This window comes from Aulostomus chinensis, chromosome 9, assembly GCF_037954235.1.
Source record: "Aulostomus chinensis isolate RoL2024-O1b breed Wild chromosome 9, RoL_Achi_v1.0, whole genome shotgun sequence".
Classification (NCBI taxonomy): Eukaryota; Metazoa; Chordata; class Actinopteri; order Syngnathiformes; family Aulostomidae; genus Aulostomus; species Aulostomus chinensis.
Genome location: NC_141328.1, coordinates 11,666,092 through 11,681,596, shown reverse-complemented (window position 1 = coordinate 11,681,596; position 15,505 = coordinate 11,666,092). Strand labels below are relative to the sequence as shown.

At 38.4% G+C, this 15,505-nt stretch overlaps 2 protein-coding genes across 22 annotated transcripts in view; both read left to right on the top strand.

Moving 5' to 3' along the window:
• znf512b (zinc finger protein 512B) overlaps positions 1–4,457 on the top strand; it is a 50,580-nt gene extending 46,123 nt beyond the window's left edge. For all 11 annotated transcript variants that reach the window (XM_086213819.1, XM_086213817.1, XM_086213818.1 and 8 more), the window contains one exon: positions 773–4,457. In XM_086213819.1, coding sequence (XP_086069945.1) covers positions 773–1,117 — 345 coding nt within the window. In that variant the 3' untranslated portion in view covers positions 1,118–4,457. The remainder of the gene's footprint in view (positions 1–772) is intronic.
• Positions 4,458–5,262: 805 nt separating this feature from the next.
• The window catches only part of LOC147255809 (uridine-cytidine kinase-like 1), a 56,358-nt gene continuing 46,115 nt past the window's right edge, over positions 5,263–15,505 (top strand). For 5 of the 11 annotated variants that reach the window (XM_086213803.1, XM_086213804.1, XM_086213813.1 and 2 more), the window contains exons 1-2: positions 5,263–5,368; positions 15,025–15,221. In XM_086213803.1, coding sequence (XP_086069929.1) covers positions 5,292–5,368; positions 15,025–15,221 — 274 coding nt within the window. In that variant the 5' untranslated portion in view covers positions 5,263–5,291. Of the gene's footprint in view, positions 5,369–8,642; positions 9,063–15,024; positions 15,222–15,505 lie in introns of those variants that run through there. The other 6 variants (XM_086213806.1, XM_086213812.1, XM_086213807.1 and 3 more) reach the window with 5 other exon arrangements.

Here is a 15,505-nt window from a genome sequence, read left to right as displayed (position 1 = left end):
GAGACCTTTTTTTTTTGCCTGTTATTGTTATGTATTTCTTATGCTGTGCTGTATTTCTTATTTCTTTGTTGAGCTCTTGCAACCCTTTTCCTATGCAGTTTTCCTGCAAATGGTAAATCAAGTGAAGTGAAGTGACCTGACTGATCTTGAAAGTTTAATACCAAACGAATACAAAGCTAACATAGAAATATAAAACAAGAGGCTCAACAAACTACTGGGAAACAGACAGGCTACATAATTGGTGAGTTGACATGAGATGAGGATTTGACAAAACACTGACTCTGACCACCTAACTAAAATACACTCAGTTTAAGATGGACCAAGAAACAGGTGGTTGGACACAAGGACAGGGAAGGAGCTGATAGGGCAAGAAACACTAGCTGAGACTGACAAGGACTGATAAACTGACAAGACACTGGTGAAGCACATAAAACAGGAACTGAAAAGAGAGAACAGACAGAAACACAAACTAGAAAACACTGGTAGAACCCAAGAAACAGATGAACTACAGAACTCAAAAAATCCCTAACACTTGAAGTACAAAACTAGAAGTCTATAACTGAAAACACACCGTCCAAAAACGACTGTGACATTATTATCCTCTTAAGAGTAATATCTGAAATATTTGCCATCTGCTTAGACCCCTGATACACCATAGTTCTGTATACAGACATGGTGGTTTGCCCATATAATAACAGTAGGTAAGATATAAAGTTTTTTTTTTTTTCTTGGAACATTTATTTCAACACTAGTGGTGTGTTTTCTTGCTTAGAACTGGTTTCGTGCAGCAGCCAGTCAAGGAGTGTCCAGTAGCAAGAGTAAAGCACTGGAGGACAATGGGATTAAAGTTGAGGTGAGGAACGGCGCCACCTCAGGCAAGAAGAGGGGTCGTAAGCCCAAAGAACGCCCATGTGAGGTTGTACCTCTCCATACAAAAACTGAAGTACCTACCACTCCTCAAAACTCAATTCAACCCATGTACCCTTTCTCTGGTGCAACACAGCCCCCCACTCAGACCTCTGACCTTATGGACAATGCTAATTCAGGCCTAAACAGACAGCCCAGTGCCCCTGGTTCCAGACGAAGCAAACCCAAGAGGCTGTCACTGTCAGAGTAATTCTGTTTTTGCAAACTAGAGAGGATGCTTGCTGTAAATGTTAAGCCAGAAAGCGAAAAGATCTTTCTAACTCCACAGGAACTTGGCACTGAGAAGACATCAAGCTCAACCATTTAGATGTAAAACATTTCTCATAACAATCTTCAAATATTAGCTTTTCAAGCCACACAGTTAATGGATCTGCAGTTATGAACAGTACCCAACTAACAGTAGTGTTTTATTCTTCCATCTTACTTTTGTATCCTTTTGAGGTGCACATTTTAGTTCCAGCACTCACGGCAGGGGTATCTGTAGTAATCAAAGATCAAATTTTTACTTCTATATGGATAGCATATCCTAAACGGATCATAGTATTCCCAATACATGGAGTGTAATTCTTCCTATGAGATTTATGTTATGTTTGAGAAGTTCTAAAATGGATATTCTAACAGCATGGTAAAGTCATTTAATGATAACTAGTGTTTTCACAGTTTTTCACAGATATACTGTACTGTGTACATAAACAATATATATAAATCTATATCTATCTATCCATCTATATATAAATATATGTATGTATATATGTATATGTGTGTATATATATATATATATATATATATATATATGTGTGTGTATATATATATATATATATACACACACACACATACTCTAAGCAATGATGCCATCTGTCATTTCAAAGCCTAACACACTCATCTGAAAGAGGATTTTTTTTGTATGTGTGATTCAGTGAAATGTTTTAAACCCTTTTTTTCTTTTAATGTTTTAAGGAGATGTCATATAAGCTCAATGTGGTTCAGCTGTTAATCATATTCTACTCCTTTACTACGACAGATATGTGGCTTTTTCTTTGCATTCATTTGTATTGTATCTGCATCTCTTGAAAGGTATCAACTTTGGAATCCATAATTGAGTGTGAGAACATTATTTCCACAGTTCATTTACACTAGAATTGATAAGCAGAATACCCACATGAGATCTATGTTTGCAATTTCAGTTGAGTAGATGTCAGCACATTTTAAACAGCATCATTTACCTGACTTGAAGTTTTTTTGATTAAAAAAGGAGTGGGAAAGCAAAATGTTTGACAGACGGATGGGTTTTTGTGACACTTGTTGCACCATTGCAGCACAATCAAATGAGGTAACACCTTTTTAAAAGAGGCCATATTTTGGCTACTGCTTTAGCTTGAATCAAAGAGCTGAGAAGCGAATGAAAATACTAACTTTTATAGAAATTGAGGAAAGTAATCTTTTATTAAACAGAGGAATAGCAAATGAAGATTCACTTCCAGTGATGTTAGTGGTTTAATTCCTGGACACTAAAAGTTTTTGCATTGCACTTTAACCCTTCACCCTTCTCACCCCCTCTTGAATTTTTGCACTCCGGAATTATTCACCTAACCTGGTGGTTGTCAGTCACACGAGTGAGAATATTTTTATTCTCATGAAAAGTTAAATTACAGAAATCAGTAGTGTATTTTTACATAGGAATTGAGCAGCAGGGTCAACACTTAAAACTGAAATCCAACATGGCCATATAATTTTGACTCATCACTCAAAGCCATAACTGGTCATGTTGAACTTTAAAGCTGCTCTACTACTTAAATTGTCTTGAGATATTTTGAAAGAGATCCAATATTATCAAATTACTTTAAATTCAATTCTAAAATGTGTGCAATCAAAAGAACATGTTTCACTTGAACTTGTTTAAAGTATATACTTGAATCCACGTTATATAATGATTTGAGCAAATGAAACAATATCAATATCCATAATTACAATGCTCACTTAAAACCTCATTTTAGAAATCTATTTTATATTCTTGCATGTGTATTTCCTAGATAGCACTATTGCCACTTGCCATTCTACCTTAAGGACTCAACAAGTCCACTAATCCATCTCACCATTTCGTCCTTACTGTAAAGTCCTCTAGGTTTTCAACTGACAAATGTTATCATGTGAATCCAGCACTGATGTCAGCTGAAATGTTTAATCTGAAATCTATCTCTGTGTCCCAGGTGACTTACTTTTATATCGTGTGAAGTAAAGCTAGCATCAGAAACTGAAGGGGTGGACTGAGATGGGGATGATTATGCATGTGTCTGTCTCTTTTTAATGGGACGAACCTTTTACCTTACATCCAGGTTCATCTGGCGGAGAAGATAAATTAGATAAGCACTGAATGGTCAGTGGACTATTTCAGTAGAAGTTGTCCAGAATGTGTGTGTGTCTGTGTGTCTGTATTAGCACCTTTGTGAAGACTGGACATCAGAAATGGTAACACTTTTTTTTTTGAGTGTTATGCTGTGGCACAGTTTCTCATCAGCTGCTTGTTGCTCATTTCATTAATAGCATCCCTTTGACGGTGTTTAGCTGACAAGCTTTAGTGTTGCAATATTATAGTTTAGCACTGCTTTAACTGGGTATTTTAATATTTTATCACACCCTTTACTATCTGTCTTCCTACAATGTGGAAAACACATATCTATCCCGCAGTGTGAGCTAACTGCAACATGTCTAGAGAATACAGCAATACACCATATTTAGCTGGTATGTTGGCTTGCTGATATTTTGATATTGATGTGTCTTCTCAAAGGCTTTGTCAATCCACTACTTTTATTTGGTTGCTTTGAAGATGCTTTTTATATAATGAAATTTAAAAAGAATTTGTAAACCACAAAGAGCGTTGTAGGCCTATATGTCGGCATACACTGTTATTTTACCCATTTTGATGATGCACATAAATTCAGTGTACAATGACAAACACATTGAGAGAGTCCTTTATTATTGTCTATTCAATACAGGACAACAAGGCATATGTATATGTGTTTGTCTCTATATTTAGTGCACTTACTATACCATGAAATAGGCTTGAAATAGGAGTGTTGTTGGAGCTTTCTAGTTACCTGGACTGTGTGTGGTGTGACTTTTGTACCTGGAGAAACAGCAAGTTCACATGTCTTCCCTTTGTTAGCAATGTTGTTTCTCATATCAAATTTAGACCATCTTGGAATTTTATCCTTTTATTTGGACAGATGTGGCTGATTTTGTGTTGAATGGTATTTACTTGAAAGCAGGAAGTGGTGTCCCCTCTTTTTCCGGGACCATGATAGTGAAACTGTGGAGAGATTGAAGAGATCATGTTGTAACTCATAACTGGTCTTAATATATGGGTAGCAGGTGGAAACAGACTAATGATGTATTAAAGAGTTCCATATCTGAAATTATGCTTTGTTGTCCCTAACATAGGAGGCGCATCTCCTTCAAGTCTGAGCTGTTACATATTTTCTCCAAAACTTGTTGTATGACCTGTGCATTAGTATTCCTCAATTAATTAATAAACGTTTGTTAACTAAATTGGTGTCTATTGTGTTTGTGATAAGTCTTGTCAGAAAGGCATCAACAAAGGTATGTCTGATAAGGTAATTAATTGCAGTCCACTGCTGCCATGCTTAAATACTGGGAGATGTAATAGTTAACCCTTTCTTTTCTGCTCTGAAATGCCAGAATATTTCTTTGTTTCAATGTAACTAAGATTTAGGTTTTGAAATTACATAATTTGTTTGAATTGTGATTGTAAGAGATGTTCCGAATACACCCAAGTGTGACAACATAGGGGTGTGACCTGTTCAATTGTACTTTCTAAACTTAAAATGCTGGAATTCTTGGTCAAAAATGCACAATTATTCATCATGCAGGCCCTGCTTATATGTCCTGCATATCATACTTCTGTGGCTGCTTGTATGATTCCTTGGTATGATCACTGATGCAGTCTAAAATATTTTAAATACTTTTTAAGAAATATACTTTGCGAAGGTTTTGTGTTTTACAGTAAAATAAGACTGTATTATAACTATGACACACCTACAATATACGTGTAAATAAACAATCTAAAATTATCAATAATATTCTGGTAAAAAAAAAATCTACATACACGTGGCTATATGGACAGCACACATTGCCAGCTTGGGGAAAGGCCCTAAATGATAATAATACACGATGTCCATGCTGCTAGCTATGGCGTGTAAAGCGGAAGTGCTGTATTCTGGGGTTTGAAGTCCATCTTTGAAACCGATGCACGTAGCCGTGCGGTCTTGGAAAGCGACACGCCTACAACTCCCATGATCGCGTCGGTTCTGACTCTCCCTCAACATCTGATTGTCAACAGAGTAGCAATGTCTGGCGCTAGCAGGGAGGGAAGGCTCTGTAATATGGAGTATGAGGACAAAACTTCTCCCTCCGTGTCGAACAGGTAAAGCGGATTATTTTTATTTGGACATTGTTGACCATTCATTGGAAAAATACAAGAGGATTTTCTGGACGACTTTCCTTTGTAATTATTTAGTGGCATTCGGTTCAAGCATCTTTACGGAAAGAAGACCCGCCACAATGTGCGCATTTCTGTATTAAGCATCTTATATAAACGTAATTTCAGTGAAAGTTAAAAATGTTATTGTAATGGAATCAAGGAAGCAACAGCTGAGAGTAATTATGAGATTATTGCGGGTGTCAGATAAACTACTTCAAATTGATCTGTACACCTTTGCTTTTAGTTAGTCATATTTTACACAAAGAACCATCATTAATAAAATAATAATAATATCGTAATACATTTATCATTGTTTCAGACTCAAGCAATATTTAAAACAGATCTAGCTCTATTCGAACATAACACATTTGAACGTGTTTGAACCATGTCATGGTGTGTTTTCGTGCTATCCCATTGAAAGTAGTTTGTTGTTAAGTTGAAAGACTCACTTTAGGGTCAAATTATGGCTTCAGAAAGGAATAGCATCAGGATTTATTTCAAGAATACTGTAACTGAATAAAAAAAAAGGTAATACCATATTGACCCAGTTACTCAGCTCATTGTGACTGAACTAGGTGCCTTATTAAGCCACGAGAGGGCGTTGCTGCACAGATCTGCCCGCTGAGTGTTTGGCGTCACTAAACCACAATCACCAGTGTTATGGTCTCATCTATCCTGGCACTGGTTTGGGATTATCTGATTTATTATTCCAGGTAGAAACGTTACATTGGTTAAGTTAAGTTAAGTGAGGAGCTGTTAAAATTAATTTCCTTGATGTAGCAAAATGAGACATGTAATCAATCATTAAAGAAGACATGTACAGCATGTCAGTATTACGTGATCAAGGACAAAACCAAGACTAGGGCAGGGTATTGTCCAAATATGTTCACTTGAATAGATATTACTGATACCAATTATAAAAAACATTTTAACAAAGTGAAATTAATATACCTCATTATCACATTGTAATTTTTTTTTCAGCTCCTTGGCATTGTCATATATTTAAAACAGGTTTCATTACATAAAATTTAAATCAATTACGAAAATGTGGGACTAATTTAAGATAATCTGGTTTAATTTCTCTTATCTTTATTCTGTATTTTTATGTTTCAGCATGCTGGCATGTTTCCCTTCAAACTATTTTTACAACATAACAATTGTATTGCAATAAACATCCCCTTGTCGTTGAAATTTCAGTGACATGATATGTTTGGATTTGAGAAGAAACTTGTTGTTCATCCGTCCATCCATTTTCTACCACTTATCCTGTTAAGGGTTGCAGAGGGGCTGGAGCCTATACCAGCTGCCTTGGGGCGAGAGGTGGTGTTCACCTGTCCATTGCAGGACCAACACATATAGACAGACAAACATTCGCCATCACAAGCTCACCTATGATCAATTTAGACTATCCAATTATCAGCATTATTAGCATGTCTTTGGACTGTGGGAGGAAGCTGGAGTACTGGAACCCATGCAGACACAAGTAGAACATGCAGACTCCACACAGAAAGACCCAGTGCTCAAGTAGAGGCTCGAACCCGGAACCTTGCTGCTGTGAGGCGACATGCTAACTCAGAAACTCAGTCTATTTTTTTTCTTTTTTTTTTTTCCCAAGCAAAAATGATAATGATATGCTGCTTCTAGGCTCTTAGATATGAGGAGTCTGCATATAAGACTGTTTGAGATTGACAAAAGAAGCAATTTCAACATGGGCTTTAAACACTTTGGGCTCTGGAGAATTTGATTTTAATTTTTAAAAATGTCTGTACATTTTATAATCCAAGCAATTATGGATTAGTCATGAAAATAATGACCAAGGTGATGATGAAAATAATCTTTAACTGCAGTCCTATATTAAAGAGTATTGATACGATTGTGTCTGTGCCATAAGAATATCAAATTTCAAGACCCACCCCAAATGCCTTTTAGTGATGCCATCAAAATGAGGGTGAATGAAGTGAATGACACATGAATGACACATAGCAAATGAAAAATTTAACAGTTCTATTAATATAATACTTTATTGAAGGATTATGTAATAAATTTGCATTGTATTATTCAAGTTTTTCATTTTGTCCACCCCGTACATACTTTATATTCCTACTCATATAATTTTGCCCCATTTCCAAAATAGCGAGAAGCATTTGGAATCTGGGTCAAGTTAATATGTCCAATAATATACGATGTTTAACATTGTTCCACTATATTTAAAATATTATGCACTATGTAGCTCAGGTAGGAAACATTCATGTTTAAAAGACATAATATAAATTCTGTTTTCTTACTGCCAGGGGACTTTCATGCTTTGCAGCTGTATTCTGGCTGCAGTTTACAGCAGCAGTGGCAGTCCCAAAACTATTCTGAAGATCAACACTGAATCCGTTTGTGTTTCTCTCCTGGGGTTTTAATGAGGAAGTAAACAGAAATGAGCTCTTATCAAGTCCATACAAATATTTGAACATGATTAAATTTAAATCTAGTCAGTTTTTCGCCAAGTTGTGTATTCTTTATATTGCACAAGTTTGTTTTCACCACACTGAAAACCAATTAATGTGTCTACTCAGATAATGATTCACTTGTCTGTGTACGTTGTGGCCTTGCAGTTTAATGTTTTGTGTGTGCATCACTGAAGGCTGTCCGTCTGTCAGCTGATAGAGCTCTTGAGGTAGGGTTGAATTTCATCATGGTGTTTATGAATTTAGGGAGGGTACTATGTGTGTGTGTGTGTGTGTGTGTGTGTGTGTGTGTGCTGACATTTCCAGACTCTGGTGTAATGCACACATAGATGTGGTTGGTCTCCACAGGGCACAAGCACGGCTCCTGCCCTCTGCAATTCACATTTCCCCCATTCCCTTCCCCTCGTTTTTTCTCTTCATCCACTCAAAACAGCCTGAAGGATCTCTGTTATGAATTCAAGCCACTGTAGAAACACAAGAGGAGAATAATAAGTAACTTCGTAGTCCTGCTCTGTTTTTTCTCTGGTCTGATAGTGTCACTCTTCTCTGGTCCCTATTTCACTTCCAGCTGCATATTGCTACACTTGACTGTCAAAGACAGATGACCCAGGCGCAGCATGTCTGTGTTTATGTGTGAGCCAAGAGTGGGAAGGTCTGGCTCGGACCCGATGCTATTAATACCACCTAATGAACATAATCTGAAGGGTAGGTTATCCTCTTACATTTGGGTGCTTAGGGGAGGAGTAGAGAGTAGGAAAGAGGAGGGAAAACCTGTGCTGTAGTTTCACTGTGAGTGCGCTGTCTACCAAGCTGCAGTGTCCTCTCTTACCTCTGTTGCTCCACCGAATGGAAGAAACAGAAAGCTAAACTGTTAAGTTTCATTTCTCATGCAAGACCCCTACATTGCCCACTTTGTTTCTCATTGTCGTTTATGTGTTGCACCAGGAGGGTTGTTTATGTATATACATATACATATACATATATATGTATATATGTATATATACACATATATATTTTGAGTATACCTGTTTGCAGTAATATACTATCAGAACTACAAGAACGGCAACTTGAGGAGTACGTTGGGTGGAAGCGTTCTCTTTATTTTCTCCAGTCATGAGTTCTCTACCGACTTATTCAGGAGCTAGAATATCTGGCTGCTGGACTCTAAGATCTGATGGCAGGTATGTGCAATTTATTTATTTATTTATTTTATATTTGAATTGTTTACTTCATTCCTTAGTTTTCTGGTGAGTTTTCTGTGTATTCTTTCTTAGTTGTTTAATGCTCAAGTATATTTATCAAATGTGGACAAACAGGATTGTCAACTTCAGTCTTAACTTGGGTAGAGTAACACCTCAAGATGTTTTTAACATGCTTTGGGATCGTCTGTCACGCCTTTTGAACTTTATGTTTGTAGCTTCATTTCTGTGTTGTAGTTTATATGATCAGGTTGTCATTACAAATACATTGTTAAGGGCTCTTTCTGTGTTTGTTTTGGATGATTTCCCTATGTATGCATAGGTATCCTCCAGAGGTTTGAAATTAGATTCGTGACACTGACCAAAGGCATGTTGATAAGGTTGAATAGACACTCTAAATTGCTAGGAGGGGTGAATGGTTGTGCTTCTATGTGTAAACTTAAATGTGACAATGCCCATCAAAGATGAACCCCACTCCTTGCCTGATGTCAGCTGGCATTGGCTCTAGAGCCCCCCTACTCTCCTTTAAAGGATCAGTGTTCTAAAATTTAGTGGAAACAGTTTAAACAAATTGAAAGCATGAAATTTAAAATTAAATTTAAAAATAGAAAACACATGAAAAAGCCTTGTTTTAGGCACATGAGCTTCAACTAATTTAAATAAATTAGGTTCATTTATGAATCCAGAAACATGAAATTTCAGTGCTACCTTTTTTATTAACCAACTCTGATAAAATACTCTAATTAAAACACACAAAACAACTACAGTAGAAGGACATTTTTGTCTGGGTGATTAATTTTAATGGATGGCCTATTTTAATAAAGATAATGGGAAAGGGGTTCATTTTAACCACTTTATTTGTCACACACTTTCCTTTTACTACCACTTATAGTCGTTGAAGCTGTAATGCAGACACAAGTTTAAATTCATTAAAGTCCAAAGTGGTCTTATTATTGTGACAGGTGCACCCATTATTCAAACATCTTCTGAACCATTATATCTGTAAATTTGGAAAGCATGTTTGAATCATTCACATAACAAGTATGTCCAGGGAGAAATGTCAATTAGTGCTGATCTTTTGTCATATTTACGAATGTAACTCTCCTTGACCAGGACCACTGCTGACCTCAAAGGCTTGATACAAAGAAGTTCTGAGATACCCGAAAATAATGTTAGCGCAAAATCTAGCAATGCATTTTCCCCCTGACTCAATATTGGTATTCCAGCATTTCCTATCGATTTAGAAAATAATCATGTTTTAGATTAATTGTAAATAAAATGCGATTTCCTCTTCGATAGTGGAACAGCTATTATACTGTGCGGCACTTCCTGTAGTAATGAGTGTGGAAGGCAAGGAAGTAGCCAGTCAGAGGGAACTCCAGCTTCCAAATGAAAACAAGGATTTAAAAAGTGAGTTGGACTTAGTAAATGTAATTTGCAAACCTTGTCTCGCTGGCATTAGATATTAAAGGAACACAACCAAATTGTGAACTTACTTAGTAAGATACCATACCTGCAGAATATCACAATATGTCAGAATATGTTTGTCATTGGTAATACCCACCCCTTTTTTGTCATTCATGTCTTTGTACAATGCTGAATACAGATCGATGTATATTGTCATGTGGAGAGGACAGTTAGTAACTTATAAGGATGAGCATGATTCAGCATCTTCAACCAAGCTAATCTTTTATGGCAGCCTGGTTCGGCCTGAACTAATCACCCTGCAAGTGTCTGTTATGTCTTAGTCAAGGAGTGCCATTACAGCATCCATGCTCAGGTGACCCCGCTGCAATAAAATAAATCTTCTCTTTACTTTCCTTTGTGTATTTTTTAACTCTGACTGCTTGGCACTCCACCTGGGGAGGTATATGGTGTATAAAGATCTGGAAGCTTAGAGTTGACTAGATAACATAGAAACACTCAGAGGAGCTTCTAAAGCTGCACAGCCAACAATAGTCATGGCATCAGGCTTTTTACAGTTCTCATTGGGTAAAGTGTGGATGCCATGGATAATGCATTAAGTGTTATTAGCAACTGTTGCCTGTGAGTTTCATCTCTCAAAGAAACGTGTTTGTAAAATAACAAAGACCACATTTGTTGAATTTGCTGAATCAGACTTTCTAGTTCTAGATGTGGTAATGTTCCAATGGTCCTTTTTATCATTGTTCTCTCCTCTGAATCTATTAACCATAATGCATATAAATGCACATTCTTCTTCACTGCCCTCCTTTAATGTCAACATTTCTGTTTTCCTGTCTAGGTGGAACAGTTAGGACTGTCATTATCAGATACTGTTACATATTCATATAATTTGTATATGTTGAAATGCAACATAATTACAACTGGTATTACATAGGTTTTCATTGGAAACTAGTCATTACATTTTATGTTTTTTGTCATTTGTTTAAATATGTCATTAGTTAGCACCTTCCAACATGTCATTAGTTGGCTAAATATTTCTTCACTCTGAGAGTTATAGTGTTCTTTGGCTGTCTTTATCAGTCGTACTCTACATTTTTAGCAAAAGCTCATCGTATGGTAAAAACTAATCATGAACCCACAATAAAAAGTGGGAAAATACCTCCTCAGTAGTCTATTGTTAGTTAACTAGTTTACCATTCTTCATATCCTCTTTTTATTTTCATCTGAGAGTTGATTAGGCACCAAAGTATTATGTGTGCTTTTGATTTAGCTTGGACAGCATGAATCAGTCAATAGGAGTGACAATGGGTGTGTTGTGCGCTGAAGAGCGAATTGGTCAAAAATAATGAAAATTTATAATTATGAATATAATTATAGATTATTACATAAATTATTAATTAATATTAAATATTAATTATTCGGGGCACCACCCTGATGAGTTCAGGGAAACTATAATACGACCAAACTTGTAACAGTTATCAGTCTTGAACAGAGTTTATCTACTAAACAGTCAATATTCTGTGACATTAACTACCTAGGGACAGCTCTGATGTTCCAAGGATGAGATCCAAGCACTGGCTATTGCTTAGACACGTGACCACAAATTCGTACACAAAAGACAGTACGACTTCTCTCATATAAAAAAATATATTTATTAACAGTGCATCCATCAATCGGCAACACGTTGGTATAACGGTTATCTAACCAAAAGACACAAGTGATAATGTGTGTGTTTGTGTGTGTGTGTGTAAACGTGTGAGTGAGGGAGTGAGGAAGGGGAGGGGGGAGTCTGGTTGCCTAGCAACCAGTTAGCATCGCAGCAGGGTTAACAGCTAGGCTAGTTAGCTGACGCTAGCTAGCCGCTAGTTAGCACCGTGGAGGTACAACTTATAGAATGTTAATAACTAAGTGGAGTGCTTAGCGAGAGAGAGAGAGAGAGATGGAGAGAAAGAAAGGACAAAGGAAAACCCAAAAATGTGTGTTAACACACGTTCTTGAGATGTCACGGTTATTAATAACTAACGTCAACAAATAACGTATAATGCTATGTAATTTCTGCTAATTACAGGACTTCTGTCACATAAACAGAGCATTCATAGACATTATACAGCACACTAAGCTATTTCTCTGTCCAGAAAATGCCTAGTTAAAGTAATCCTTACTTGACCCGGTGGAGCGGTAAGGTATTCGGTTTTTGTGTTCCGGAGCGCGGTTCGGCTTGACTCGGAGGGCAGCAGAGCAGCGGCGGGGCAGCCTGCAGGGTCTGCTGGAGTTACTGGTGGGAAGGAAGAAGAAGCTGTTGAGCTTTCTTTCACCAGGGACCAGTTCACGCGGATTGCGTGGCTCGACAATGGCTTCTCTGGACGCTGTGACAGGAGGGAGAGAGTTGTCCTTGTGGAGCAGGTCTGTTGTCCCTGCACTGCACTCGAGGTCCGAAGTGGAGAACCGAAGAGGTTGAATCTTCTGAAGACGTTGCAAACCACTCAAGAGAGGAAAACCACTGAGAGAAGAAAATCACCGAGATAGAGAATCTTCTTCACGCTGAAGTTTATATGTGGAGGCCGATGATGTCACTTCCTGTGGGATGATACTGGCTCTCTGCCAATAGCATTTTGACAGGTTCTTGGATGTGGTCAGTGGCCAGGTTCCCAGAGGGGGGCCAGTGGCCAGAGTCATCACACCTCTTTTATGACCCTTTGTTCAAGAACATGTGGTCACTTGATTTCAGGCTTTGAAAAGGGGTGTTAGGCCTCACAGGCCGAAAGCCTTTCTTCAGCTGGACTAATTGTCACATCTCTGAATTAATCTCTTGGTCTGGTTGAGTTGGCACAACAGGTGCTGAAACAGAGACCAGGTGTTCCTTGTCCCTGTTAAATGATCTTTTTGGTTGCTTGGGGTCGTATCATCATGACTGCGTGTTTATTTTTCTGCCTCCTTGCTTTAACCAACTGAAAGAATTTTTTTACATTTATCTTCTGTGGAATGTTGCTGAATTAATAAACACCTTGAAATGGAAGGAGAGAGGGCACACCGGTAGTGTTGTAGTCTATTATGTCACTTACCACCATGCAAACTCACTGGTTCAACAAAATAATAAAATGAAATTAAAGCTGCAAGCAGCGTTGTTAGGGCCTGAGCCCCCAGGCGGTCTGTGGCTGCGTCATTGATGCCGGCCCCAATCCAACGGTGTATTGGTCAAGTGTGAAGGCCTTGTAGTTTAGGCGTTAGAAGCCTGAGTCTGATGCAGAGCTGATAGCAGAGCTGCCAGCTGGCCCTTTAAGAACCCCTCCCCCACTGCTCTGTCTTTGATCTGTGCTAGAGTGGAGAGCAGAGGAGGATGAACAGAATTGTAGTGTGGAAAAACTGAATCAGTCGGCATACGTTGGTCAAGAGTGACACATAATACCATATTTTTGTAGGGATTTTTGTCAGGAATGCAGTGGTGTGTTTTTTAAAGCTGTGGGATGTATGGTGTAGACGTGAGAAGCGTTTGTTTGACAGTATGTACCCTGAGAGGACACGGTGTCCCCATAGACTTCCATTGTAAGCGTGAAACATGTGTCCCCCACTTTGACGGCTTGTAAAATCGAAACCGAGCGATTCACAAGAAAACCTTTAGCAACTTTTAATCAGCACAGTTGGAGAGTAATGTGTGAAAGTTTGGAAGCAATAGCATTAATGGCCTAGGAGGAGATAGATTTTGTTCGGGGAGTAAAAAAAGTCCTGATTTTGACAGCTTTGTCCAATTTGTGGACATTGTGTTGTAGATAGGTGAGGGGTCAGAGTGTATGAATTTTGCGTCTTGATGAGACGAGTCCAACGGTGGTGGTCCCATGTTTGTGGGACATTCGAGGGAGGAGTTATAGCGCTCCAAATTATAAAAAAAATTATCTTTTTGTTGTGTGGCTCCCTAGGTGGCGCTATAGACTTTTGTGGTGTTTTTCTTTTTGATTAGTGAATGTTTAGCCAGACCGGACAATTGTGCCGAATTTCAGCGAATTTCATGCATGTTCAGGGGGTGAAATTAGATTATTCGCATAATGGCATAATGGTACCAGGTTTTGAATGTGTATGTGAAAACCGGCTCCGGGCCGTCTGGCCGAGCTGCCTCATGGTGTTGGAGGGGGCTGGGAAACAGTTTAGTGTGTGTTTTTAGTGTTTTTAGTGCTGCTAATGTGTTGCTCTGCCAAGCAAACATAATAGGGTCTTCGCCTGAAGTACCTTCAGGCTCAAGCCCTAGTTGAAGGAAATAATGCTTCAAATATCACACTGGTAAAAAATTATCATTTCTACATAAGCTATTTGGGGTGTGGATTTCCCTTCCTCCCTGCAACGGACTGGTGACCCATCCAGGGTGTACCCTGCCTTCGCCCAGCATCACGCCCCCCCCAGAACTCTTAAAGGATACACGTCATAGAAAATGAATGGATGGCTGGATCTCCCTTTCCAATTAAAAAAATGACACTTGACACCTAATGCAGTGACACTAAAATCTGTTGTGTTTTATACTGCTTCACAGTGGAGGTGGTGATGGATCACTGGATCGCCTCCTCCCTTCAGTGAGCAGCACAGGCCTATCACCGAGGAAAAGGACCACCAGCCAATGTAAGTCTGAGCCCCCTCTCCTACGCACCTCAAAGCGAACCATCTACACTGCCGGTCGCCCTCCCTGGTACAATGAACATGGAACACAATCCAAAGAGGCCTTTGTCATAGGTAAGAAGCTTTTACAGATACGTGTTCCCATTAATCGCAAAGTCATGCAGTATCAGCTGTTGTGCACTAGTAGGGGCAATTTTGGAGATTGGCAGTTAATATTAATAATTATTGAAAATAATTATTAATATCTAAGAATGTTTACTATGAGTAGTAATTTTTTGGGGCACCACCCTGTCACCAGGGACCAATGTCCAAATTGGCTAAATCGATATTCAGTCTCAAGAGTTGATGAAAGGAATGAATCCGAGCACTGACTGTTAGAAATCCAGCATCTGTCCCAA